This window comes from Heloderma suspectum, chromosome 4, assembly GCF_057233095.1.
Source record: "Heloderma suspectum isolate Gila_16-S chromosome 4, 16-S_ref, whole genome shotgun sequence".
In the NCBI taxonomy this organism is placed as follows: domain Eukaryota; kingdom Metazoa; phylum Chordata; class Lepidosauria; order Squamata; family Helodermatidae; genus Heloderma; species Heloderma suspectum.
The window spans coordinates 266,974,844-267,000,551 of record NC_139461.1 but is presented as its reverse complement, the minus strand read 5'-3'; the positions used below and the strand labels follow the sequence as shown (position 1 = coordinate 267,000,551).

Here is a 25,708-nt window from a genome sequence, read left to right as displayed (position 1 = left end):
AGAGTATGTTGCTGTGTTGATAAAGGCAAATTGAAAATGAAAAGATGAAGGCAATATTGTCCACGGACAGGAGTGTGCTACTTCTCAAGGTACATTAAACTAGTAAATATAAACTACTGAATTAAAACTTCTTCAACCCCTTAAACCTCATGGCAATATTCCACAGTATCTGTTTTGCATTTCTTAGTAGTAATAACACTTTTTGAGTGTTTAATCTGCTTCACATTATTTCCTAACTTGGATAGAAATATCCAATATCCATGCAGCTTGTATGCTAAAATGATGAAATGTTCAGGATGTACGTAAGAGACAGTGCTAGAAGCTGCCTTATATCAGGTCAGATGTTTTGTCCATCTAGCTCGGTATTATCTATATCAGCTGGCAGTGACCCCCCCCCCCCCAAAGGATCTGAGGCAGAGGTCTTTTCTGTCACCTGCCATCTGGATTGCTTTTTTAATGAGAGATGCCGGAGATTGAACCTGGGACATACTGCTTGAAAATCATGTGCTCTAGCACTGAGCTAAGGTCCCTCCCGTGTAAATGTCTGCATGTGTGTTTATAGCAAAAAATGTAAACGTGTACTGGCTCCTCGCACACTTTTTATAAACCCATTGGAGCAGTGATTTGAAGGGCACTGATACTAATTCTATGACTGATACTTAATAGGATGTAGGTTACCTTTTTTAAAATGCTGAAACAAACTTTTGCTAACAACGGATTGTATCAAATGATAACCATATATTAATTTGTTTAGTTTTCAGACTCTGAGTGTGCTAAAAAGGCCTTAGAACAACTAAATGGATTTGAGCTAGCTGGCAGGCCAATGAAAGTAGGTCATGTAACTGAACGTACAGATGCATCCAGTGCAAGCTCATTTTTGGACAGTGATGAACTGGAAAGGACTGGAATTGACTTGGGAACAACTGGCCGTCTTCAGTTGATGGCAAGACTTGCTGAGGGTAAGTGTATTGTAAAAAGCAGACTTCATGTTTTTGTCTTTCAATATTTGGCATTGCATCCTACTGTAATTAAATCTAATAGAGAGTTTATCGGCAACATTTTCATAACTTAGTAGGTCACAGACACCCCCATGTTGTTGCCTTTCTTTAGCCACATTAATTCTCAGGACCTTTTAGAGCATTTAGCACAAAATAGATTAATGGCTTTCTATTCCAGGTACTGGTTTACAAATCCCTCCAGCTGCACAGCAAGCTCTGCAGATGAGTGGATCATTAGCATTTAGTGCTGTAGCAGGTAAAAAAAAAATCTATTTTCTAAATACTGTAATCTGGAAGCTAGTCTAAAGAAAGATAATTACTTACAGGGCAATCATATGTCTACTTAGAAGTAAGTCCCACTGAGTTCAGTGGGATTTACTTCCAGGTGAGTGTTTATAGGATTGCAGCCTTATTCACCTATTGAGCATGATATACTTATAGAATCATAGAATCATAGAATAGTAGGGTTGGAAGGGGCCTACAAGGCCATCGAGTCCAACCCCCTGCTCAATGCAGGAATCCAAGTCAGAGCATCCCTGACAAATGGCTGTCCAGCCTCGTCTTGAAGGCCTCCAGTGTGGGAGAGCCCACCACCTCCCCAGGTAATTGGTTCCATTGCCGTATTGCTCTGACACTCAGGAAGTTTTTCCTGATGTTCAGTCGGAATCTGGCTTCCTGTAACTTGAGCCCATTATTCCGTGTCCTGCACTCTGGGATGATCAAGAAGAGATCCTGGCCTTCTTCTCTGTGACAACCTTTCAAGTACTTGAAGAGTGCTATCATATCTCCCCTCAGTCTTCTCTTCTCAAGGCTAAACATGCCCAGTTCTTTCAGTCGCTCTTCATAGGGCTTTGTTTCCAGTCCCCTGATCATCTTTGTTGCCCTCCTTTGAACCCTCTCCAGCTTGTCTGCATCCTTCTTAAAGTGTGGTGCCCAGAACTGGACACAGTACTCCAGATGAGGCCTAACCAGTGCTGAGTAGAGGGGAACTAGTACTTCCCGGGATTTGGAAGCGATGCTTCTATTAATGCAGCCCAAAATAGCATTTGCCTTTTTTGCAGCCACATCACATTGTTGGCTCATATTCAGCTTGTGATCGACGACAATTCCAAGATCCTTCTCGCTCGTAGTGTGGTTGAGCCACGTATCCCCCATCTTGTAACTGTGCATTTGGTTTCTTTTTCCTAGGTGCAGAACTTGGCATTTGTCCCTATTAAATGCCATTCTGTTGTTTTCTGCCCAGCACTCCAGTCTATCCAGATCACTTTGAATTTTGTTTCTGTCTTCCAAAGTATTAGCTATCCCTCCCAATTTTGTGTCATCTGCAAATTTGATCAGCATTCCCTGCACCTCCTCCTCCAAGTCATTAATAAAAATATTGAAGAGCACTGGGCCCAGGACTGAGCCCTGCGGTACCCCACTCGTTACCTCTCCCCAGCTTGAGAAGGTCCCATTGATAAGCACTCTTTGAGTCCGATTCTGTAGCCAACTGTGGATCCACATGATCGTTGTTTCATCTAGCCCACTTCGAGCTAGTTTGCTCATCAGGATATCATGGGGCACTTTGTCGAAAGCTTTGCTGAAGTCGAGGTATATGATGTCTACAGCATTCCCACGGTCTACAAGGGAGGTGACTTGATCAAAAAATGAGATCAGATTTGTCTGGCAGGACTTGTTTTTGACAAATCCATGTTGGCTTCGAGTAATCACGGCATTGTTGTCAAGGTGCTTCCAGATGGATTGCTTTATGATCTGCTCCAGAATTTTCCCAGGGATTGATGTCAGACTGACTGGTCTGTAGTTCCCAGGTTCCTCCTTTTTACCCTTTTTGAAGATAGGGACAACGTTAGCCCTCCTCCAGTCATCTGGCACTTCCCCGGTCCTCCATGATTTCTCAAAGAGAATAGACAGCGGTTCTGAGAGTTCTTCTGCCAGTTCCTTTATGACTCTAGGATGCAGTTCATCTGGCCCTGGAGATTTGAACTCATTCAAAGTAATGAGGTGTTCCTTGACCATATGCCTGTCGATCTCAAGCTGCAATCCTGCCCCTTCAGCCTGTACTTCGCCTTTGCCAGGGGGGTCATAGACCCTCTTTTGGGAGAAGACTGAGCCAAAGTAGGAATTGAGCACCTCTGCCTTTTCTTTGTCCTCTGTTATCATTTTGCCATCCTTATTTAATAGCTGAACAACCATTTCTTTCCTCTGCCTTTTACTATGCACGTAGCTGAAGAAAGCCTTTTTGTTGTTTTTAGCATCCCTCGCTAACCTCACCTCGTTCTCCGCTTTAGCCTTCCTGACGCCATCCCTGCAATTCTGTGCTACCTGCCTGTACTCTTCCTTTGTTACTTGGCCTTCTTTCCACTTCCTATATGTGTCCTTTTTTGTTTTCAGGTCATCCCTAAGCTTTTTGTGAAGCCACATTGGCTTCTTCTGTTGTCTTCCACCTTTTCTTCTTGTTGGAATTGTTTGTGATTGTGCCTTGAGAATTTCCTTTTTTAAAAGTTCCCACCCATCTTGGACTCCTTTTCTCGCTAGCATTGCTTGCCATGGGACCTTACTGATCATTGTTCTGAGTTTATTAAAATCAGCTTTCCTAAAATCCAGGGTACGCGTTTGAGTACACTTGGCTTTTGCTTCCCTTAGAACCAAGAACTCAAGTACAACATGGTTGCTTTCCCCCAGAGTTCCTGTAACTGCTACTTGATCCACTAAGTCATCTCTGTTGGTTAGGATCAAGTCAAGGATAGCCGATCCTCTAGTTCCTTCCTCTACTTTCTGTAGGAGGAAGTTATCCGCCACACAAGTCAGGAATTTCCTGGAGGGGCCATGTTTTGCAGAATTTGTCTCCCAACAAATATCGGGGAAATTGAAGTCCCCCATTACTACTACATCATGCTTCCTTAAAACATTGGCTATTTGCTTTTCAAAAGTTTCATCCTTGTCTTCTCCTTGATTGGGTGGCCGGTAGTAGACTCCGACCACCAGGTTCCTTTTATTCTTTGCTCCATTTATTTCAACCCAGATGCTCTCGATGGGGCTACCAAGCTCCTCCTCCTGTATTTCTGTGCAGAGATATGTATTTTTCACATACAGTGCAACCCCGCCTCCCTTTCTGTTCCTCCTGTTCTTTTTGAACAAGTTATATCCTTCAACTGCTGTATTCCAGTCATGAGAGTCATCCCACCAAGTCTCAGTTATACCTATCAAGTCATAATTTCCCTCCTGTATTAAGAGTTCAAGTTCGTTCTGTTTGTTTCCCATACTCTGGGCATTAGTATATAGACATCGAAGACCATGTGCTTCATAGTCTGGCTTTCTTCCTACCTGTGTCTGAAGACTATTATTGGACGCTATCAGAGCTGTTCTCTCCATTGCAGTGCATGCGCCTACGTCCATTGTTACCCCCAACATTACATCTCCCTTCCCCGTAGGATTCAGTTTAAAGCCCTCCTGATGAAGTTCTTCATGCTGTGGCCAAACACATTCTTCCCAGCCTTTGTGAGGTGCAACCCATCCCTAGCCAACAGCCCATCTTCCAGGAAGTATAGCCCGTGGTCCCAGAATCCAAATCTCTCTCGTCGGCACCACCTTCGTAGCCAGTCATTCACCCGGAGTATTTTTCGTTCCCTTTCTATCCCTCTTCTAACTACTGGAAGGATGGATGAGAAAACTATCTGGGCCCCAAAGTTCTTGAGTTTCCTTCCCAAAGCTTCAAAGTCTGACGTGATCTCTTCGTAGCTCCGCTTGGCGGTATCATTTGTTCCCACATGGATGAGAAGAAAGGGATACCTGTCAGTGGGCTTTATGAGTGCAGGCAACCTTTCAGTCACGTCTCTAATCTGTCCTCCCGGGAGACAACATACCTGGCGAGTCCACGGGTCTTCGCGACATACTTGGGTCTCGATCCCACGCAGCAAGGAGTCTCCCACTACTACCACTCTTCTCTTCTTCTTCTTGTAGGCCTGGGTTTCATCGCCTCTGTTTGACTGACCTTTAGCCTCTTGCTCACTCTCATGCAGGTTCCCCTGTGATTCTTCCTCTGCAGGCTGTCCTCCAGTCTCATCCGCAAGTACCTGGAATCGGTTCCACAGCTCCACCGCTTCCACTGGTGCAGAGTGTCGTCTAGTTCTTCTTCTCCTAACTGTCACCGTTTTCCAAGGAGTATCCTCTACTCCATTTTTCTTCACCTCAGAATTTCCCACTGCCTCATCTTGCTGTTGCTCTTCAAGCTTGTGGTCTGCCCTTTGCTGCTGTAGTTCCCCCATTCTGTCCAAGAACTCTTCGTGTTCTCTTATTCCCCGGAGGGTTGACAGTCGCCGCTCCAGTCCACTTACTTTTTCCTCCAGCAGCGTGATCAACTTGCACTTGTTGCAGGTGTAGGCCATGTTGTTCTCAGGCAAGAAAACAAACATTGCACACACCTTGCAGGTCACCACCACTGGAGAGTCTTGTCCTTCCATAGCCTCTTTTCCCTTTTTGTGTCTAGCTTTGTGATTGTTCTAGACTAGCCTGTGCCTGCTCCTCTACTCAGTAGAGGTTAAAAGCAGAGTCCCACTGGTGTGGAAGTGTGTGTTACAAGACAAATAAATGAAAAAAAGTTAGTAAAAAAAAAATAAAATAAAAAAAATGTTAGGGGCCTCCCCCTTGACCTCCCCTGCCGAACTCCTGTTTGCTCCCCCTGTTCGCTCGCTCTGTTCGCTCGCTCTCTGGGAGCTTGCCTGCTTCTGTAGTCCCTGGACCAGCTGGAGCAGCTTGCTCTGCTCTGCTCTGCTCTGCTCTGCTCAGCTGGGAGGCGGGAAACAGACTGAAGCTTCCCGCCCAGTCAGCTGCTGGGAGTACTCAGGCCACACCCCTCCAATTCAGTTGGAGCTCTCAGAAGCTCCTGGTGAGCTCACAGCCAGTCAGAAGGATAAAGGGCAGCACCCTGGGCTTCCTGCAACCCACTTACCTCTTAGCCTCTGTCTCCTTTGTCTCCTTTGTCTCTTCAACCACTGCAACTCCCCTGGCCAACTCCTGTTTGCTCCCCCTGTTCGCTCGCTCTGTTCGCTCGCTCTCTGGGAGCTTGCCTGCTTCTGTAGTCCCTGGACCAGCTGGAGCAGCTTGCTCTGCTCTGCTCTGCTCTGCTCTGCTCAGCTGGGAGGCGGGAAACAGACTGAAGCTTCCCGCCCAGTCAGCTGCTGGGAGTACTCAGGCCACACCCCTCCAATTCAGTTGGAGCTCTCAGAAGCTCCTGGTGAGCTCACAGCCAGTCAGAAGGATAAAGGGCAGCGCCCTGGGCTTCCTGCAACCCACTTACCTCTTAGCCTCTGTCTCCTTTGTCTCCTTTGTCTCTTCAACCACTGCAACTCCCCTGGCCAACTCCTGTTTGCTCCCCCTGTTCACTCGCTCTGTTCGCTCGCTCTCTGGGAGCTTGCCTGCTTCTGTAGTCCCTGGACCAGCTGGAGCAGCTTGCTCTGCTCTGCTCTGCTCTGCTCTGCTCAGCTGGGAGGCGGGAAACAGACTGAAGCTTCCCGCCCAGTCAGCTGCTGGGAGTACTCAGGCCACACCCCTCCAATTCAGTTGGAGCTCTCAGAAGCTCCTGGTGAGCTCACAGCCAGTCAGAAGGATAAAGGGCAGCGCCCTGGGCTTCCTGCAACCCACTTACCTCTTAGCCTCTGTCTCCTTTGTCTCCTTTGTCTCTTCAACCACTGCAACTCCCCTGGCCAACTCCTGTTTGCTCCCCCTGTTCACTCGCTCTGTTCGCTCGCTCTCTGGGAGCTTGCCTGCTTCTGTAGTCCCTGGACCAGCTGGAGCAGCTTGCTCTGCTCTGCTCTGCTCTGCTCAGCTGGGAGGCGGGAAAACAGCCTCCCAGCCTACTTCTCAATGTATGGACTAGTTGAATTGTGCAGTTCTGGAATTTCCTGTAGCTTTCTTACTAAATCACTGGCACATGAAATGGGAGATCACTTGACAGCTGTTGATGCTTTAAATCTTGGCATATGCTATATCAAATTAGGCACAATCCTATGGGTTGTGCCCTTGTTAGACAGAAGCCCCCCAGTATCCAGTGCCCTGCTGGGCTGTTGCCAGCAGGACAGGAGAATGGCCATTTTTACCTCTTCGTCCTCGTTTTTACATTATTTTGTGTAAATGGGCCTGAGACATGCTGGCGGGGGCTGGGCCGAGGCTGGAGAGACTAATAGGATTTCTCGTATCCTGGTCTCCCCTCCCCCCTTGCTGCCTGGAACATCTCCTCTTCCTTCTCTCTTAGGCCTCATTTGGGACTTTATGAAGCAGCCAGCATATTTTTTTCGTCAACCGCTGTGATGGGCAGCGGGAGGGATGGGATTCTCGAGTCCTCCTTCCAAGGTTATAGCAATGGCTATGGCCTTGGAGGTGGGACTCCAAAGAATCCTATGGTCCCTGGGACACTCTCCCACGACCATGGGATTGTTCTCTTAAAGACTAGTTAGTTGTGGCATGAACTTTCAAAGGAACACCATACTCTTATCAGATTCTGCAGGTGTACTGTTGCCATGTGTAGCTTGTTTTTTTTTTAATGTATGGTAGGTATGTGATTATCAATACAAAGTTATTGTCTACATTGGCAGCACTTCAGCTGCTATTATTTAGCAGTTGCACATTCAACTTCTTTCTTTATGTCTTCACATCCCACATTTGTACTGTGATGTAGATAAAAATTATTCCCGCTTGTCCTTGTCTTACTGTCCCCTGCTTCTTAACATCCAGCCTGTGATAGTATAAGATGTCTCAAGTTGACTAGAGAATGATGCATCAGTCAAAATATTTACAGTACAAAATTTCACATCACCATTCATGAATTGCTTGTGTGATACTTAGATGGCCTCTTACCCTTAGTACTGCCTGACTGCCAGTCTATCCACACACAGGGTTACTAATATTCATGGGGAAATTATTGACATTCTGTAGTGTGCTGTGTGTGTATGAGAAGTCTGTATTTCAAATATTGAGGATATTAAATGCTGTACAATTTTTTTTTAGATTTGCAGACAAGACTTTCACAGCAGAGTGAAGGTGAGCCCAAATTTGAATAGTGTTGTACATAGACTAGAAAGATGGGCATCCAGATCTTTTCTGCTTGCCAGGGCAAGTGCCCCTTGCCTCTGGTGAGAAGTACTCCACAACACTTCAGACAGCCTCTAACTTGTGCTTCAGTTTGGATAAAAAAAGAAACAGAATGCATTTCTCCTCTTGCTTTCCCTATCCAAGTCTTGGGTGCAAGCGAGACAAAACTGCCTCTCCCTCCAGCCCTCTATGCTTGCAAGTGGATTTGAAGTATTAATGAGGAGAAATGGAGGTGTGGCTATTAAGCTAAGGTGATTTTTGTGGACCCCTGTAGAAAGACAGTACCTGAGCTGATAATACCTGAGGGCTTCTTGTATTAAAGCAGTGATGTGGGGCAGAAAATTCCCCAAATGGGAAATTTTTCTGTGCTTTATTTTTCCATGGGAAATTTTCCATGTCATAAGTTCATTAGTAACAATGAGTGGACGTCAATTGCTAATAGTATATTAGACGGGCATAGCAATTTCAAAGTTGTAGATGAGTGTTAGTCAACATATCATCCCCAGTTTGACAATGCCCACATCGCTATGTTAAAGTAAATAACAGTGAAAGTACAGGTTGAGATGGAAAGGATACAGTTTATTACGTTTTCCAGCTGACACCTCAAGAGCCTCCATGTACCCTTTTTGTGTGCAGTCATGTTATTCTTTCCCCAGGCTTGTACTCTTGTTAATATAGAGCTGCTAGCTTAGACTTGCATTAAATTTGGGGTATGCTGTTTTGATTAAGGACGCTCATCCAAATCTGTTGCAAGGTGAAAGAAGAAACTGACAGTTAATACTTTTTCTAATTATAAGTGTTAAGTTATTAGAGCTCCCTTGATCCCCAAAGGGAAACAGTATTTAGTTCTTTAATGAGAAAATGTACATGTTTCAGACCTCGGAAAATATGGGTTCAGAGGGCTATTCAAATTACTCTTTCACAGACTGAAGCATAATGCAGTGAGATTATGTGCATGATCTATGTAAATTGAATGTCTGGTTTATGCACTTCCTGCCTTTTCCAGCTGATTTTAAAATTGACTACACTGAAATACTGTTTTTAAAGCTTTAGTAACTAGCTTTGGAGGAAAAATAAAGTCACCTGGTTCAGAAGACACGTTGGCAACAATTGCCCATGGTTTGTTGCTGGGTTAACTCTGGGTTGTTCAACCCATAAACAACCTAGAGTTTCCTGGGCTTTGATGTCATGAAACAAACCAGAAGCGGGGTGGTCCTGCATTGTTAATTAAAAGCGGAAATGACAAGCACACAGCTTGCACGCTCTGCTCGTCCTTGCAATTCCTGGTTTAAACAACTGAGGGATTGCCAGTGTGAGGTCCAAACCAGGCAAGTGATCCAGGGGAAGAGTTGACAAGCTTAGAATCATTTGAAAATTTTATGCAGTGCGTGGAGACTTTTATGTTCCCTAGTGTGTCTCCGGGCTAGCTTTATCCCACCTAGTTCAAGAGGCTGAGATTATTATGCTAATGAAATGTTAAGGCTTTGCCTGTCCTGAAGGAGCCCCTCCTGTTACCTTTCCTGCCTAGCACAGGAGACCCACAGGAATTTCAGGTTCTCTGAAAAAAATCTTCCTTTGGCCTGTCCTCTTTTTTTCTTACTGTTTTCTATTTTAGAACTTTTCCAAGAAAAGTACTGGTTCACACAATATCCCAGCCTCCTCATCTGTTATTTAAGCCATGGTGAGCTGCAGCACATGCCGGCCACGATTTGAATATGCAACCCTTGCATAACCCCTGTTGGCCAGGTTCAGACGACATAGTAAGCCTCCTGATCAAGGGGTTATATATTCAAAACTGCAGCCAGCATACACCTTGGCTCATTGGGGCTTAAATAACCCATGATGGGCTGTCATGTTGTGCAAACTGCCCCAGTCTCTAATTGCTTCACCTAGCAAACACATTCACAAAATACTGAGTTATCTATGGTTCCATAGAAGCAGCATTTGGGTGGCCAGTGTTACAGCCAGACCTTCCCCCCGAGGATTCATGCTGCTTTATATATTCTGGCCTTAAGACCCTCCCACACCAGCAGAGAAAGGAATGTTGGCATTTCCCATGAAGGTTTTTTGTTGGTTTGTGGAGTGTTTCCGGGTTCCCACCCTCGCTTGCATTCACTGGCCGTTTTTCATCAATAGATCTTCACACAGAGGTTGCTGTGACATAACCAGCAGGTGTCAGGCACTCCCTAGCCAAGGAGCCTTTCACTGTTAATGTTGAATTTTGATCTTAGTCTGTTCTGTCATTAGCTTGGCTATGCTTTGGAACTGGGGAGGCAAAGCCTTAAAGTTTCATTTGCATAATCCCTCCCTCTTGAGCTAGGAGTAGTAGTAAAGCCAGCCTGTAGACCCTCCACAAACCAAGAAGTAGTAAGTGCCAAGATTGTCTTCTATTTTGTAATTTTGCCTTACAGATTTTCAGCATAAACTAACTTCATTACAAATTGAACAGCTATACATTTTGAAGGCTTAATAGTAAACTGAATTTGTCTTGACTCTTAAAAATAAGGAGAAACTTACACTATGTTTTCCTCTTCAGTGTTGGCTGCAGCTGCTTCTGTACAACCACTTGCAACACAGTGTTTCCAGCTCTCCAACATGTTTAACCCTCAAACGTAAGTTAACCTTCTGTAAGTTCATTTTTATGTCTCTGTTCAGTATAAATAAAAGTTCATTAATTTCTTAAGACTTGTGATTTCTTACTCTGCAGTGAAGAAGAAGCTGGCTGGGATACAGAAATTAAGGATGATGTGATTGAAGAATGTAACAAACATGGAGGAGTTGTTCATATTTATGTAGACAAAAATTCAGCTCAGGTATGTTGCTAAAATCAGTATTAGTACAGTCAACTAATTAGTGTGTAATTAGTACAGTCAACTAACTAATACAATCAGGGGGCATTTTTGGTTCTACAAAAGGACCAAACTAAAATATTCTGACATTAGGCCATAACAGAATGTTACTATGTTGTCAGAGAGCAAATGTCTATACATCTACATCATTGTAAAGTCAAAACATGGTTTTTAGAATCCTGAATGAACAGTTGCAAAGGATATAGGGTTAGTGTTGTGTTGTGAACCGCCTAGAGAGCTTTGGCCGTTGAGTGGTATAGAAATGAAATCATAATCATAATGTGTTTGTAATTGTCTCTATCAGTATTTTTTGTCAGATACAGAACAACTCTAAATTGTAGCGATCTTAGTAGAAAGCAAATAGGTGATAACCCTGAGGCCAAATCCGAACAAGACTGTACTTTTGGTGGGTGAACTTTCTATCTAACTTGGGTTTAGATGTGAAGCCTGTTTTCAGGGTTGCACATCCCCTAAAGGTCAAGTCTGTAGCATACAGATGCTACTTGACGCCTGAGCTACTTTTCTGTGTCCAGGTGGCTGGGTTGCCTTTTCCAAACTGGTACGCCAGCTACAAAGCTTCTTGACAAAATCAGACCATTTAAAGTCTGTCATTAGTTATCTCCAGATTAGACTAATGTAATACACATTATGTGGGGCTACCCTTGAAACGTGTCCAGAAACTTCAATTGGTGCAAAATGATGTTGGCTATGTTTAGGTGTTCAAAATGTATTACACCTATTTTATTTGACTTGGTTGCTGGTCAGTTCCTTGGTCCAGTTGAGGGTCCCAAGTTTAAGGCACAATCCTAAGCATGTTTAGACAGAAAAACGTCCTACAACTCACAACATGCTCCACCCAGCCACAACATAAAGGTAACTTTCCATATGTTCCTCTTCACCTGCTCTGTTCAGCATCTGAGCCTTTACTCCAGATACAATTGCCAAATGTGATATAGGAGAGTGGCACCTACACTATGGAATGCAGTGTAGGAAGTTCATCAGTCCCCATCATCTTTTAGATGCGTGGAAAAGAGATGGCTGTTCCACAAGGCTTTTGTTTTAGTGATGTTTACTTAACTTAAACTTGTATGATGTGCTTTTGTGCAAGCTGCTTTGAGTTTCACTTTGTGAAAAAAAGTGGGATATAAGTTTATTCACTACATTCATTTATCTTTCGCCTGTTTCTTCGTTCTAACAATTTACTGTGCTGATTTCTGTTGGTCTTCAAGTTAAAAGTTCTGTTAAATAAATCTGTTTAAGCATTAGAATGGTTAAACAGACTTCTTGGTAGAAGCAATAAACACTTTGTTGTATTTCAGGGCAACGTGTACGTCAAATGCCCTTCAATAGCTGCAGCAATTGCTGCTGTCAATGCATTACATGGAAGGTGGTTTGCAGGTCAGTACACTCTTAATATTTTGCCATGTTGCTGTCTAACATGGCTAACAGGTATTGAGCAGGGGTGGGGAACCTCCAGCCTGTAGGCCAAAGTAAGCTATTAGTCTTCCTATCCAGCCCTAGAAGTCTCTTCCCATTGCCCTGCCCCTCTTAACAAGGTGTCTTGTTTCCCTTTTTCTGTTGTTAAAAAAGCCTCACATAGCACCTTGCAGTAACACAAGGCTCTTCAACACAGCCTTCTAACTGGCCACACTTCCTGCATTCCAGTGTGACTGGCTGGGAAGGTGTGTTGCAGAGCCTCTGCCCCTACTGCTTTTTCCACTCACTGCTCCAGTCCTTGCAGATGGCTTTTCCCAAACTCCAACCCTCCTTCAGTTATCTCGAATCCTGAGGCAGAGAGGGGGGAAAAGTCTGAAGAGGATTTTCTATATAAGAGGAATGCTTCTTAAAAGGGCAACACCAGTGCTGGAAGGGGGTCATGCACCTTTCCACAACCTGTGTCCCTCCAGATTTGTTGGAGTACAGCTTCTATCATCTGACCATTGGCCTGGCTGGCTAATGTGAGTTGTAGTTCAAAACAACTGCAAGACACCACATTGGAGAAGGCAGGAGTCATGATGTTTAGGAATGGGGAAATTACTTGGGGTGGTCTCCGAGTAAGCGTTAATTAGGGGGGATAAATTCTTTGAAGCTACAGGTAAGTGATTTTGTGGCTGGATGTGTGGGCTGGCTGCTGAGACACACATTTTTGGTGACAGCCACACACAGTGCTGACCTCCGAAAGCATCCCATGGGGCAAACAGAGGTCCTCCACCCCTGGTGTAGACAAATTGTGAAAAATAGAGAGGGACCTTGCTTGGGTTAGGGTATTTTAGAAAATATTTTTATTGTAGAATTTTACTGTTTTAAACTGTTGTACTATATGCTTGTACATCGCCCAGAGTGGCTGGGTGACCAGCCAGATGGGCGATTAATAAATTTAATAAATAAATAAATATCACAAGGCCTGGGGGTGGGAGTTATAAGTCCTTTACAGTTTTCACTGAGGCTGACAGTTACTCTACCAAACTTCTCACAAATTGATCAATCTTCATGGTTAGGAAGCCAGTGCCCTTAATACAGCAGTGTTTTACATGCCTGACCTAGGATCATTTGCCAGCAATTGTATTAAGAGAAAGAATACTAATTAAGTGAAATGAAGCCTTGAATGCCCCATTGTTCTTTGCTAAACAAACCCCCCCCCCAACCTTTGTGTCTTACAAAAGCTCTGAAAGTGACTTGATACAGAACACTATTACTGGAAGGGAGTGCATTCTTCCTGTCTATTGGAGAAGCCCTTCTCCATGTCCTGTCAGTGACAGGGGCACAACTTGTCAGGATCAGAGGCTACTTCTCAGTGGCCACACCCAGATGTTGCAGTATTTTACATCCATGAGATCTGTTTGATCCCCTCTTACTATTTTTTGATGACTGGTTAAAATTTCCTTGTTCTGGGAAGCATTTTTGTGTGGTGGACCCTCATTTTTATATTTTTTAAAATCTTCTGAGCCTGTTTCTGTTTTGTGTTCTTATTTCTTTTATGGGACTGTTTTGTTTTTAACTGTTAAGTCACCCTGAACAATGCAAACGCGTTGAAAAGGTTGGGGTATAAATTACTTAGAATAAAAAAAATAAAAGTTAACAAGAATTCTAAAGTGCTTTTTCTTTTCTTCCTTTCCTCTGGTAGGTAAAATGATTACAGCAGCATATGTACCTCTTCCAACATACCACAACCTTTTCCCAGATTCTATGACTGCAACCCAGCTCTTGGTTCCTACTCGGCGATGAAGATGGATTTAGTCAGTTTTGTACATAGCTATTTTTGAAGGAAGACTTGAGTTACTGTTTATTTAGAAGAAAACAAAAGGAAAGGGTGTAAAGTCCTTTTGTGTACACTTCCTGTTACCTTTAAACAAAAAAAGCAAAATATAATAAGCAGGAATGCTGTGTGTTCATTCTCTTGATTAGCATTCCTTCTGTATACAAAGCTGACTACTTGTTCTGCCTTGTAATACTTGTACATTTAGAACATTTGGCTAAAGTGAGCTGTAGGAACAGATGTAGCTTATAGAGAAGACTTTTCTGTAAAAGGTGGACAGGACATGATTTTTAATGTTTCACAAGCCTTTTCTTTTAATGCAGGTTCTGCATTTTACATTCACTTAAATGTAGATGCTCTGCTAAAGGTTAATATCAGATTTAACTGGACATATTTAGTGTGTTTTGTATGGATTGAAAATTCAAGAGGCTACTGAGTGATTTTTGGTCCGCTGATCTGTTCACTTAATGTTGACCAGTTGGCAAAATTGGGGGGATTAGAGGATTTTATTTCTAGATGGTAACTTTTGATTGTCTCTGTAAAAGTTTCTTGTAAATAAGGTGTAAGGTGTGTTTAGAATTCCAAACAAAGCTATCTCTGCATTTCCAGATTAAAGTTCCATTGAATGCAGGGAATGTACCTAGTTGAAAGTTGAAGTAGGAAATGCAGGAATATATTTTGTCTGGTTGCATATAATCTCTGCTCTTTTTTAAGCTCTGTGAGCTCTGAAATATATTTTTGGGTTATTTCAATGTGTTTGACAAAACAGCTTGATATTTCTATCAACAAATGACTTTCATATTGCAACAATCTTTGTAAGAACCACTCAAATAAAATTCTCTTAAAGGCCTCCAGAAGCATTATTTTTTAGAACTTGTTAGTTGCAAACAGAAGAACGCAAATTATATGAACTGTTTAGTTAAAATAGTAGAAAATCCGCGTTATTCCCTCTCCGTAGGCAAAGTTCTGATTTTTGCCCAGCACCTTCCAGCTGAGGGGTGTGTGGGGTGGGGAGATGTCACTCAAACATGTTAAACAATTTATTAAAATTAGCCCAGTTTGGGGAGTATTCTCTTCATCCTGGTTTTTAGAGTGGTACCTCTTGTGCTAGGAAGTGGTGTTTTATACCCCAAACAGTAAACATTCCTAGCATCTGTTTGAGGTCTGTTTTTTACCCTTGATGCTAGGAATGTTTACTGTTGATGCCATTCTCCATTTTTCCTTCATTGCACAGAACCACCAGAAAAATTCCTTGCATCTTAAAGAGCAAGCTAGTCTTCATGCTGTAAAGAAAATATTGCATAGTTCCTTACTGAGACTTGGAAGAGGAACTACGAAAAAGCTTTCCATCTTGTCTTTTACAGTCCTTGGCTAGGTGTCCCAGTCTTTCTTGGTTCAAGAATGTCCAAACTAAGAGGATGCCTTGTGAGGGGTGTAACAGTCAAGACAAGAGTCATATTTCTCATCCAGCAGTCATTACCAAAAGTAAATTTTGCCTCTACTAGATCACTAATTCCTGCAGCCTGTTACTAGTTTCATTGCCTTTATGCCAGACAGGAAAGAGTAGCTTAAAAAATGGCTTGCCCAACTCCTTTCTAAACATTCTTGCCTCACCAAATGTTGGAAACATTTACTTTGCTCTTTCAAAGAGCAAGTGCGTTGTCTCCCTAACTGTGGATATACTTGAAGGGAAAACACAGACTTGAGGCACTTTTAAAGATAGATTTATTGTGTACGTTTTCACGGTCTAAAGGCCACCCCATAACTTCTGTGCTGTTCTGCTGACCATAGATTGAAGCATAAGGAAGTACTTATGTGGGGCAAAGGTAAAGCATGGGGGGTTGACAAATATATAAATCAAGAGCTATTATAGGAAAACACAACCTTGGTTCTATGCTTCATAATACACTATTCATATCAGTACCTGCTACGCTGTACCACAAATTAAAAGATGTGAGACCAGCATGGGCTCCTCCTAACATCAGCGTCTTTCGTGTACTAGGCATTGGCATTCTGGTGCTGTGTGAGATATTATGGACCCCAAGAACCTATCCCTCTTATATACAACAGGTTTGTGTTCAGTTTCCTGGACACCAGCAAATTAAAGGCTAAATAGTCTCCTTGGGCAGTGTCTGAATTGCTAAACTACTACAGAGAGCAGAAGAGCCAGCGATTGGTTATTTTGACCTCTATATGAAATTCAACCTAAGTCCTTTCAGTGCTTGTGTATGCTCTCATTCCTTTCCTACTTGACCTTGTACCCCACAAAGTCTAGTTAACCTTCTGCTCAGTATTTTGGCTTCTTGCTGCCAATAGCCTTTCATTCTATGGTATGTCAAGAGTAGTCATGTCACTGTCTTAAATAATAGCAGTCTGGGATTTCACCTTTCCTCATTTCTCTTCCCCCACCTGGCGCGTACCCCAGTTCCTCTACCCCTTTTCTGCTCCACTAAAACTAGACTAACAGTCATGCCTCGCTGATGTCCTTGTGTGTCTTCCCATCTTCATGGCTATCCTTGTTTCTAGTCTTCCCTATTTCTATAGTATGTACTCCTGTGGAGCATAATGTGCTGCTGGTAGAAGTACTTTAAGCTGATCAAGGCTGAGAGATGCCTGCCAGGAGTTCACCATCTCCAGGTGCCAAAAGAATAATTTAGGTAGGGGTGGTGGGTCTGAATCCATACTCTCCTGATCCCAAGAGTTGATCAGCCCTTGCTTCCAGTTCTTACTCTGTTGTTGTTCAGTCATTAAGTTGTGTCCGGCTCTTTGTGACCCCATGGACCATAGCACGCCAAACCTTCCTGTCCTCCGCTCTCTCCCGCAGCGTGCTCAAGTTCATATTAATTGCATCGGTGATGCTATCTAGCCATCTCATCCTCTGCCGTCCCCTTCTCCTTTTGCCTTCAATCTTTCCCAGCATCAGGGTCTTTTCCAAGTAGTTTTCACATTAGGTGCCAAAATATTTGCCCTTCAGCTTCAGTATCTGTCCTTCCAATAGCTGAAACTGCTCAGGTATCACATTTCCCATTTTCCCTTAAGGGCATGAAAGTAACTTCTGTTTCTCTCCATAATTTAACCTCTAATTTAGTAATCCCTAAACATTTCTGCCCCTTCATGGATCACTGCCTTGTGGCAAAGGGGCTTGCGTAACTCAGTAAAGCCATAAGCTATGCTGTGCAGGGCCACCCAAGACGGACAGGTCATGGCAGAGAGATCTGACAAAATGTGGTCCACTGGAGAAGGAAATGGCAACCCACTCCAGTATTCTTGCCAAGAAAACCCCATGGAACGTATCACAAGGCTAAAAGATATGATGCCAGAAGATGAGCCCCTCAGGTCAGAAGGTGTCCAATATACTACTGGGGAAGAGCAGAGGGTATTTCCAAGTAGTGCCAGAAAGAGTGAAGTGGCTGGGCCAAAGCCAAAAGGACACTCAGCTGTGGATGTGTCTGGTGGTGAAAAGAAGGTCCAATGCTGTAAAGAACAATATTGTTTAGGAACCTGGAATGTAAGATCAATGAATCAAGGTAAGCTGGAGGTGGTCAAACATGAGATGGCAAGATTGAACATCGACATCTTGGGAATTGGCGAACTAAAATGGACAAGCATGGGCGAATTTAATTCAGGTGACCATCATATCTACTACTGTGGGCAAGAATCCCTTAGAAGAAATGGAGTAGCACTCATAGTCAACAAAAAGGTGGGAAAAGCAGTACTGGGGTACAATCTCAAAAACGATAGAATGATCTCAGTACGAATCCAAGGCAAACCATTCAACATCACAGTAATTCACGTCTATGCCCCAACCAGAGGCTGAAGAAGCTGAGGTTGATCGGTGCTATAAAGACCTACAACACCTTCTAGAACTAACACCAAAAAAAGATGTCCTCTTCAACATAGAGGATTGGAATGCTAAAGTAGGAAGTCAAGAAATCACCGGGATAACAGGCAAGCATGGCCTGGGTGTACAAAATGAAGCAGGACAAAGGCTAATAGAGTTTTGCCAAGAGAACACGCTGATCATAGAAAACACTCTTTTGCAACAGCACAAGAGGCGACTCTACACACGGACATCACCAGATGGTCAATATCAAAATCAGATTGATTATGTCCTTTGCAGCCAAAGATGGGGAAGCTCCATACAGTCAGTAAAAACAAGACCTGGAGCTGACTGTGGCTCAGATCATGAGCTGCTTCTTGCAAAATTTCGGCTTAAATTGAAGAACATAGGGAAAACCACTAAACCATTCAGGTATGGCCTCAATCATATCTCTTATGAATATACAGTGGAGATGATGACTAGATTTAAGGGATTAGACCTGATAGACAGAGTGCCTGAGGAACTATGGACGGAGGTCCGTAACATTGTTCAGGAGGCAGCAACGAAATCCATCTCGAAGAAAAAAATGCAAGAAAGCCAAGTGGCTGTCTGAGGAGGCTTTACAAGTAGCTGAGGAAAGAAGGGAAGCGAAAAGCAAGGGAGAAAGGGGAAGATATAACCAACTGAATGCAGATTTCTAGAGAATAGCAAGGAGAGACAAGAAGGTCTTCTTAAAAGAACAATGCAAAGAAATCGAAGAAAACAATAGAATGGGAAAGACTAGAGATCTCTTCAAGAAAATCGGAGATCTCAAGGGAACGTTTTGGGCAAAGATGGGCATGATAAAGGATAAAGAAGGCAGGGACCTAACAGAAGCAGATGAGATTAAGAAGAGGTGGAAAGAATACACATCAGAACTATACAGGAAAGATCTGAATGTCCCTGACAGCCATGATAGTGCGGTCACTGAACTTGAGCCGGACATCCTCGACGGTGAAGTCAAGTGGGCCTTAGGAAGCATTACTAACAACAAAGCTAGCGGAGATGACAGTATTCCAGCTGAGCTATAAGATCCTAAAGGATGATGCTGTTAAAGTGCTGCACTCAATATGCCAACAAATTTGGAACACACAACAGTGGCCACAAGACTGGAAAGTTCAGTTTACGTTCCAATTGCAAAGAAGGGCAATGCCAAAGAGTGTTCAAACTACCGCACAATTGCGCTCATTTCACATGCCAGCAAGGTGATGCTCAAAATCCTACAAGCTAGGCTTCAGCAGTATGTGAACCAAGAACTACCAGAAGTACAAGCTGGGTTCCGAAGAGGCAGAGGAACTAGAGATCAAATTGCCAACATTTGCTGGATCATGGAGAAAGCAAAAGAATTCCAGAAAAATGTATATTTCTGCTTCATTGACTACGCTAAAGCCTTTGATTGTGTGGATCACAACAAACTCTGGCAAATTCTTAAAGAGATGGGAGTACCAGACCACCTTACCTGTCTCCTGAGAAACCTGTACCGAGGGTCAAGAAGCAACAGTAAGAACCAGATATGGAACAACCAACTGGTTCAAAATTGGGAAAGGAGTACGACAAGGCTGCATATTGTTGCCCTGCTTATTTATATGCAGAGTACATCATGAGAAATGCCGGGTTGGATGAATCACAGGTCGGCATTAAGATTGCCGGGAAAATTATCAACAACCTCAGATACGCAGACAATACCACCCTAATGGCAGAAAGCGAAGAGGATCTAAAGAGCCTCTTGCTGAGGGTGAAAGTGGAGAGTGCAAAAGCTGGTTTGAAACTCAACATTAAAAAAACTAAGATCATGGCATCTGGCCCCATCACTTCCTGGCATATAGAAGGGGAAGAAATGGAAGCAGTGACAGATTTTATTTTCTTGGGCTCCAAGATCACTGCAGACAGTGACTGGAGCCATGAAATTAAAAGACGCTTGCTCCTTGGGGGGAAAGCTATGACAAACCTAGACAGCATAGTAAGAAGCAGGGACATCACCTTGCCGACAAACGTCCGTATAATCAAAGCTATGGTTTTCCCAGTAGTAGTGTATGGCTGTGAGAGCTGGACTATAAGGAAGGCTGAGCGCCGAAGAACTGATGCTTTCGAACTGTGGTGCTGGAGAAGACTCTTACGAGTCCCCTGGACTGCAAGGAAGTCCAATCAGTCAATCCTAAAGGAAATCAACCCTGACTGCTCATTGGAAGGACAGATCCTGAAGCTGAAGCTCAAATATTTTGGCCACCTAATGCGAAAAGTCACTGGAAAAGACCCTGATGCTGTGAGAGATTGAAGGCAAAAGGAGAAGTGGACGGCAGAGGATGAGATGGCTAGATAGCATCACCGATGCAATGAACATGAACTTGAGCACGCTCTGGGAGAGAGCGGAAGACAGGAAGGCCTGGCGTGCTATGGTCCATGGGGTCACGAAGAGTCGGACACGACTTAACGACTGAACAACAACAACAAAACCTAGAATAATAGCAAGCCATAAAACACTCAGTGGTCTTAAAAGCCCATTTCAACCCTACTATTCTATGATTCAATACTAATCTGGTCTGTATTATCCATATTCTACTATAAAGCATGGATCTGGACCAGTTCTATCTGTCAATACAGCTGCCATTGCTTTCGCCATTTATGACACACCATTGGCATTTTCTCTCGAGACATCCTTGTTCATACAAACCAACATAGGTTATTCTCTGCAGTACCTGCACTGCAATAATCTATTTTACAAGCTTTGAATGAACAATGGCTGATCTGATAAATGTAAGTACACCCACCCAAGTAAATATTTGTTACTCAATTAAAAAGGAAGTTAGGAAAAAATATACTTTCCATAATACGTGGTTGTTACACTATTTCAAGTCAACTAGAAGAGCTCCCCATAGCTTTTTGGTCTTGTGGAGACAGATTTTACAAACTGCTAATACAGCTATAAAGGCAGAGACTTTATTCAATCCTGGTGCAAAGATACTTATTATATTACATAGCAGGATCTCGACTAGCAGGGGCATTAGTCTTCACGGTAAAAAGAAATAACATTCAAAGTTAACACCGGATTCCCATGCCAATTGCCATAAATGTCCCAAATGTTCCACCACTCTGCATCATGGTTTTGCCAACGCCACCCATCAGTTCTCGCCCTCTCATACCAATCCTAAAAGAGAAGGAACACAATATTATACAGGGGGTTATTTCCCACAACGAACAAGGAAAAAGAATATTTTGTATCTGATGACAAGCAAATATTTTTGATTTGCAAAACTTCAAAGATTTGAGCTTATTCTTTGGAGTGAGCTGCAGAGTAAGCAGGGTATGGATTCCTTTGGTCTGCAAGCCATAGGAAGGGTGGAGCTGCTCTTCAACGTCTGTGACACCAGAAATCACAGGATCAGGAGAACAACCTACCCGATTTTGAGTGCAGGGAATGAGATTCTGTTTGTTTTGAGGTCCTGCTTGAACGCACACACAAACATTTGACTGTCTATGGCTTGGAACCTAAGTAACCTGCAAATGGAAGGGCTCCAATTTCAATCTTTGTCTTTCAATCCAGTGTAAGATCCCACTGATGGAAGGGGAAAGAGACAACTCTTGGCAATTCCCCCTCCCCTGCGGCACCCTTCCCCCCCCCCCACATTTCAGAATGTCTCCCAATTCTCTGAAGCAGATTTGAGAGGGCTGCAGCAAGAAGTGCCTTCATTCCCCCTTCTGGCAGTATGTGTGTCCCATGAGCAGAACTCCATCCACAGGTTACTCATGCCAGCAGAAAGCAACCTAGGATCCATGCCTATGTGTTTATAGTGTGACAATGATGAACAGAAATCAATGCTGAGGATTGATATGAAAGACCTACATGTGTATTAAAGCTTGGAAAGGATGGCTGGATAGACAGACAGACACACCCCTATTAGGATGCATTTATACAGCACTGCTCATGAACAAGCACCCATAAATGAACAGTGGCTGTGAAGAAGCATTGCATGGTTTTTATACTGTCTACTAGGTGCATCAAATATAAATTGTCAGTTAAATCAATTAGTAAATACATATGTTGTGCTCTAAGATAGATGTAGATCATCAGTGTAATGATTCTAACTTAGGGCATAATCCTATCCAGAGGCTGATGGGCATCCAGTGATCTTCATCTCTGCACTCCTGGTCTGCATTGCAGCTATATGAGTGTTTTCGCCTGTTTAGCTAAGGCGTTGGAGAGGGGGAGGGAAGGAGGATGGGGAAAGCTCATATCCCCACTTCCCCAGTCTCCTCCCCCCAGCACGCCCCCTTTCCCTTCCCTCTGAGGTCACCTCTGTAACGCTGGAGAGGTGGCCAGTGAGGTTCTCTCCAGGCCAGCTGCGAGGGGGAAGGGAGCTCAGACCCCTGGGTCACAGCGGTGTCTCCACCCTCAGATCCAGGAATCCAAATATTATATGGCCCCCCAGATGCTGTCTAGGGGCCATAGGATTGCTCTCTTACAGACACAAATATTTGCCATATCTAAATTCTAATTTAAATAGTCACTTCATTTAAAAAGCATTTGCATGTTCCAGAAGAACATGAAAAGAAAATAGGTCATTGTAAAATATCACACATCTCTAAGATTGGGAATAATCAATACTAAAACTCCACCCTCCTTCGTTAGTGCATTTACTACAGATGTGAAGACCTATGGGAGAAAAAAAGATTTAAAAAAGGCACCCACCCCATTTTTTTCAAGGACCTTTTTTGTTTTTTTCTCAAGAAATTGTAAAAGTTGAACAATTTAGGATTATAAAATACTTTCTTTTAGAATTAAGAATAAAATATTTAAGGCAAAGTGTTCATATATTGCTAATTGGCTTTTACTCCCCCAAAATCAGTTCTTAAAAACTATACAATAGGAAGACTAGGTGGTACATAAGTAAAAGGTTATTAAAATGGAAAACTATGTTGCATTATATTTGCCCCATTGTTGGCAGTGAAGAAGGATATTCTTCCTAGGATTTGCACTGCATAAAGCTATAGCAGTCTGTCTCCAATATACCTGAGGCAGGAAAATGTACCAAACAGTGCACCTGCTGCCATACCAACAGCAAAGCCCATCATGAAGCCCATTTTCACTCTGTCAAAGCAGTTGGGTTGGGACTGGCCATATGGCCCCACTGTCACAGGCATCTAGAAAAATAAATGAAGTAGTAAGTACTAACTAAACACAAATCTGACACTTATTGCTTCTGTGCATAAGAGGATTCCCAGTTCCAATCTGGGTGGAACATTCAAAAGTAACTACTGCCAGGCATTTTGAAAATAGTATTTTTTGTTTTTATTTCAGTGAGCCCTTTCTACAGTAGGATTTTAACTTGAATTTAATGAAAAAGTAGTTCTCTCCTACAGTAGGCTTTGTCATGTAATCCTCATACCTCCAGATGAATGCATGTGCAAATCGGCACAACTATTCTCAGTTATTTACTTGCAAAGTTAAAGTAGTTCAGCAGCAATTCCTAAAGAAGCTTTCTGGGGGCTACCAAAAAGATTTTTCCCAGGTAAGTGTACTTAGAATTGTAGCTAAGTGACATTCAACCTGTTCTGGAGAGGGTTGCACTCCCCCTAAAGAATCACATTCATAGTTTGGGGGTGCTCTTGGATCCAGCATTGTCACTAGAGGCACAAGTGGACTCGGTGGCACGGGGCACCTTTTAGCAGCTTAGGCTGATATACCAACTACATCCTTATCTGGACAGAGATGGCCTAGCTACTGTTATCCATGCTCTGGTAACCTCTCACCTGGATTACAACAATGCATTATATGTAGGGCTGCCTTTGAAAATGGTGTGGAAACTTTAGCTGGTCCAAAATGGGGCAGCAAGATTGCTAACAGGGATTGGTCAACATGATCATATTATGCCAATACTTTTCCATTGGCATTGACTGCCAGTCCATTTCTGGGCCTGTCTCAAAGTTCTGGTATTAACATTCAAATAGCTTGGGGCCAAGTTACCTGAAGTTATCTCCTCTAATATATACCCACCTGGACCCTAAGATCGTCTTCAGCAGTCCTTCTCTAGGAGCCCCCACCAAAAGAAATGAAGTGGGCGGCTACTAAGAAGAGGGCCTTTTCTGTTGTAGCACCAAGGTTGTGGAATGTTCCCAGAGAGTCTTGCCTAGCGCCGTTATTGTGCTCTTGTTAGCAGCAGGTCCTTTTCCCAAGCATTTTAGGGCACAATCCTATGGCTGCTAGAGAGCGGCTAGATGGTCATAGGATTTTTCATTTTCTGGGAACCGAGCTCAGAGCCAGTGCAGCGTGGTTTGTCCTTGGCTCCACACTTGTAAGAGGAGCAGGGGGAAAGGGGGCGTTCCTGGGGGCGGGGACGCTTCCTATGTGGCATAATGATGCTTCCTATGCGCTATCCAGCCTCCCCCCCCCCCGCTCTGAGGTACCCCAGCTAGACATCCAAAATCAGCTACCTAGCTGCAAATTCAGGGTGGCTAGAGGATCCCCTCTGTGCTCCGCCCACCCTGCATTGGATAGTCGGTCGCCCCTGAGTTCAGAGGTGACGAACTATCCCCGTAGGATTGCATCCTTAGCCTTTTGGTTTCTGTTGGTTTAAATCTGTTTGTGTATTTTAAATCTTTGTACTGCTGCTAGGTTTTATTCATACTGTAGTTTTAAACTTTTATATTGTATTCTATCATGTTGTATTTTATGGTTTTGATGGTTGTGAACCACCCAGAGAGCTTTGGCTATTGGGTGGTATAGAAATGTAATAAATCAATACACAATGAACATGACTTAACAAACAACCCCCAAACAAAAAAGAACTGACAATCACAGGCAAATTTTAAAATTTGCTTGAAATGCATATGCTGATAGAAACTTTTGAGGAGTCCAATTGGCTTAGCCGTCGTTTAATTACTTTAGAATTCACTTTGATGACAGTGATGTAATCTCTACAGTCTAGACCTTGAACCTGCAGATGCTTACACAATGCTTTCAAAAAAAACAACCCAGCAGTATAGCAATTCTGATTTAAAAAAAACAACATACTTTTTACAGGCGATGTTCAGCCCTTGTACAGCTGTCAATAATTGTATGTCTTAAGAGAAAACATACCCGTTTCTGGAAACTCTCCGGCTTAAGAGGCATAGAGGAAACCAAACGGGCCCATAAACGAGCCGCAGACAGTGATCAGGAAAAGGTCAGGTGGGCTCCCGGATAAGGCATCCTGATTTAACTTTTTTTCCGGCTACGCGGTCGCAAGCCTCGAGGTCTTAAATAGCTTAAGTTCAGGGATGGATGTGCCTTTCTGCCATGTTTGCTCAACGCCGACGGGCCCGCGCGGCGGGGGCGGCGGCGGCGGCGGCGGCGGGATAATGACTCAGAGACGAACTCCAAGTACAGAGCTCCATGACTACGGCAACCAGAGGGCCGTAACTCACCCCCTCCCTCGCCCTCAGATACCCGGCGCAAGAAGGGCTACCCTGAAACGCCCCTCCCCTCGGTTCTCCGCGGCATTCCCCCTTGCCTTTCCTGTCCCTTCCCTCCTCTCGCCTCGCTCCTCGCTCACCTCGACCACTTCGAGCTCCGTCGATCCCCAGTCCCCCTCAGTTCGTCTTGCGCTTCCGTCGCGCTCTGATGACGTTGCCGGAAACAACTCGGGGAGCTGGGGTGAAGGGTCAAGCGTCGTACCTGCTGGGG

General features: G+C 43.6%; 2 protein-coding genes across 3 annotated transcripts in view; one reads left to right on the top strand and one right to left on the bottom strand.

Annotated features, from left to right (window-relative positions):
- RBM39 (RNA binding motif protein 39) overlaps nt 1-15,039 on the top strand; it is a 39,847-nt gene extending 24,808 nt beyond the window's left edge. For both annotated transcript variants that reach the window (XM_084853744.1, XM_084853743.1), the window contains exons 11-17: nt 755-959; nt 1,177-1,254; nt 8,001-8,033; nt 10,621-10,696; nt 10,792-10,897; nt 12,253-12,331; nt 14,058-15,039. In XM_084853744.1, the coding sequence (XP_084709870.1) occupies nt 755-959; nt 1,177-1,254; nt 8,001-8,033; nt 10,621-10,696; nt 10,792-10,897; nt 12,253-12,331; nt 14,058-14,158 (678 nt within the window). In that variant the 3' untranslated portion in view covers nt 14,159-15,039. The remainder of the gene's footprint in view (nt 1-754; nt 960-1,176; nt 1,255-8,000; nt 8,034-10,620; nt 10,697-10,791; nt 10,898-12,252; nt 12,332-14,057) is intronic.
- Nucleotides 15,040-20,969: 5,930 nt separating this feature from the next.
- Nucleotides 20,970-25,644, bottom strand: ROMO1 (reactive oxygen species modulator 1). The gene is made up of 3 exons (XM_084853746.1): nt 25,578-25,644; nt 23,057-23,187; nt 20,970-21,193 (listed from the first exon to the last, which is right to left on the bottom strand). Exons 2-3 carry the CDS (start codon nt 23,185-23,187, stop codon nt 21,085-21,087), a joined length of 240 nt encoding a protein of 79 aa, XP_084709872.1. The 5' UTR covers nt 25,578-25,644; the 3' UTR covers nt 20,970-21,084.
- Nucleotides 25,645-25,708: the final 64 nt, after the last annotated feature.

What these genes read in the sequence shown, in the direction of transcription:
- ROMO1 (XM_084853746.1), bottom strand. Translation starts at nt 23,187, where the DNA reads ATGCCTGTGACAGTGGGGCCATATGGCCAGTCCCAACCCAACTGCTTT. An exon ending in GGTACATTTTCCTGCCTCAG is followed by an intron (nt 21,194 to 23,056) that starts GTATATTGGAGA and finishes CTTCTCTTTTAG; the next exon opens with GATTGGTATGAGAGGGCGAG.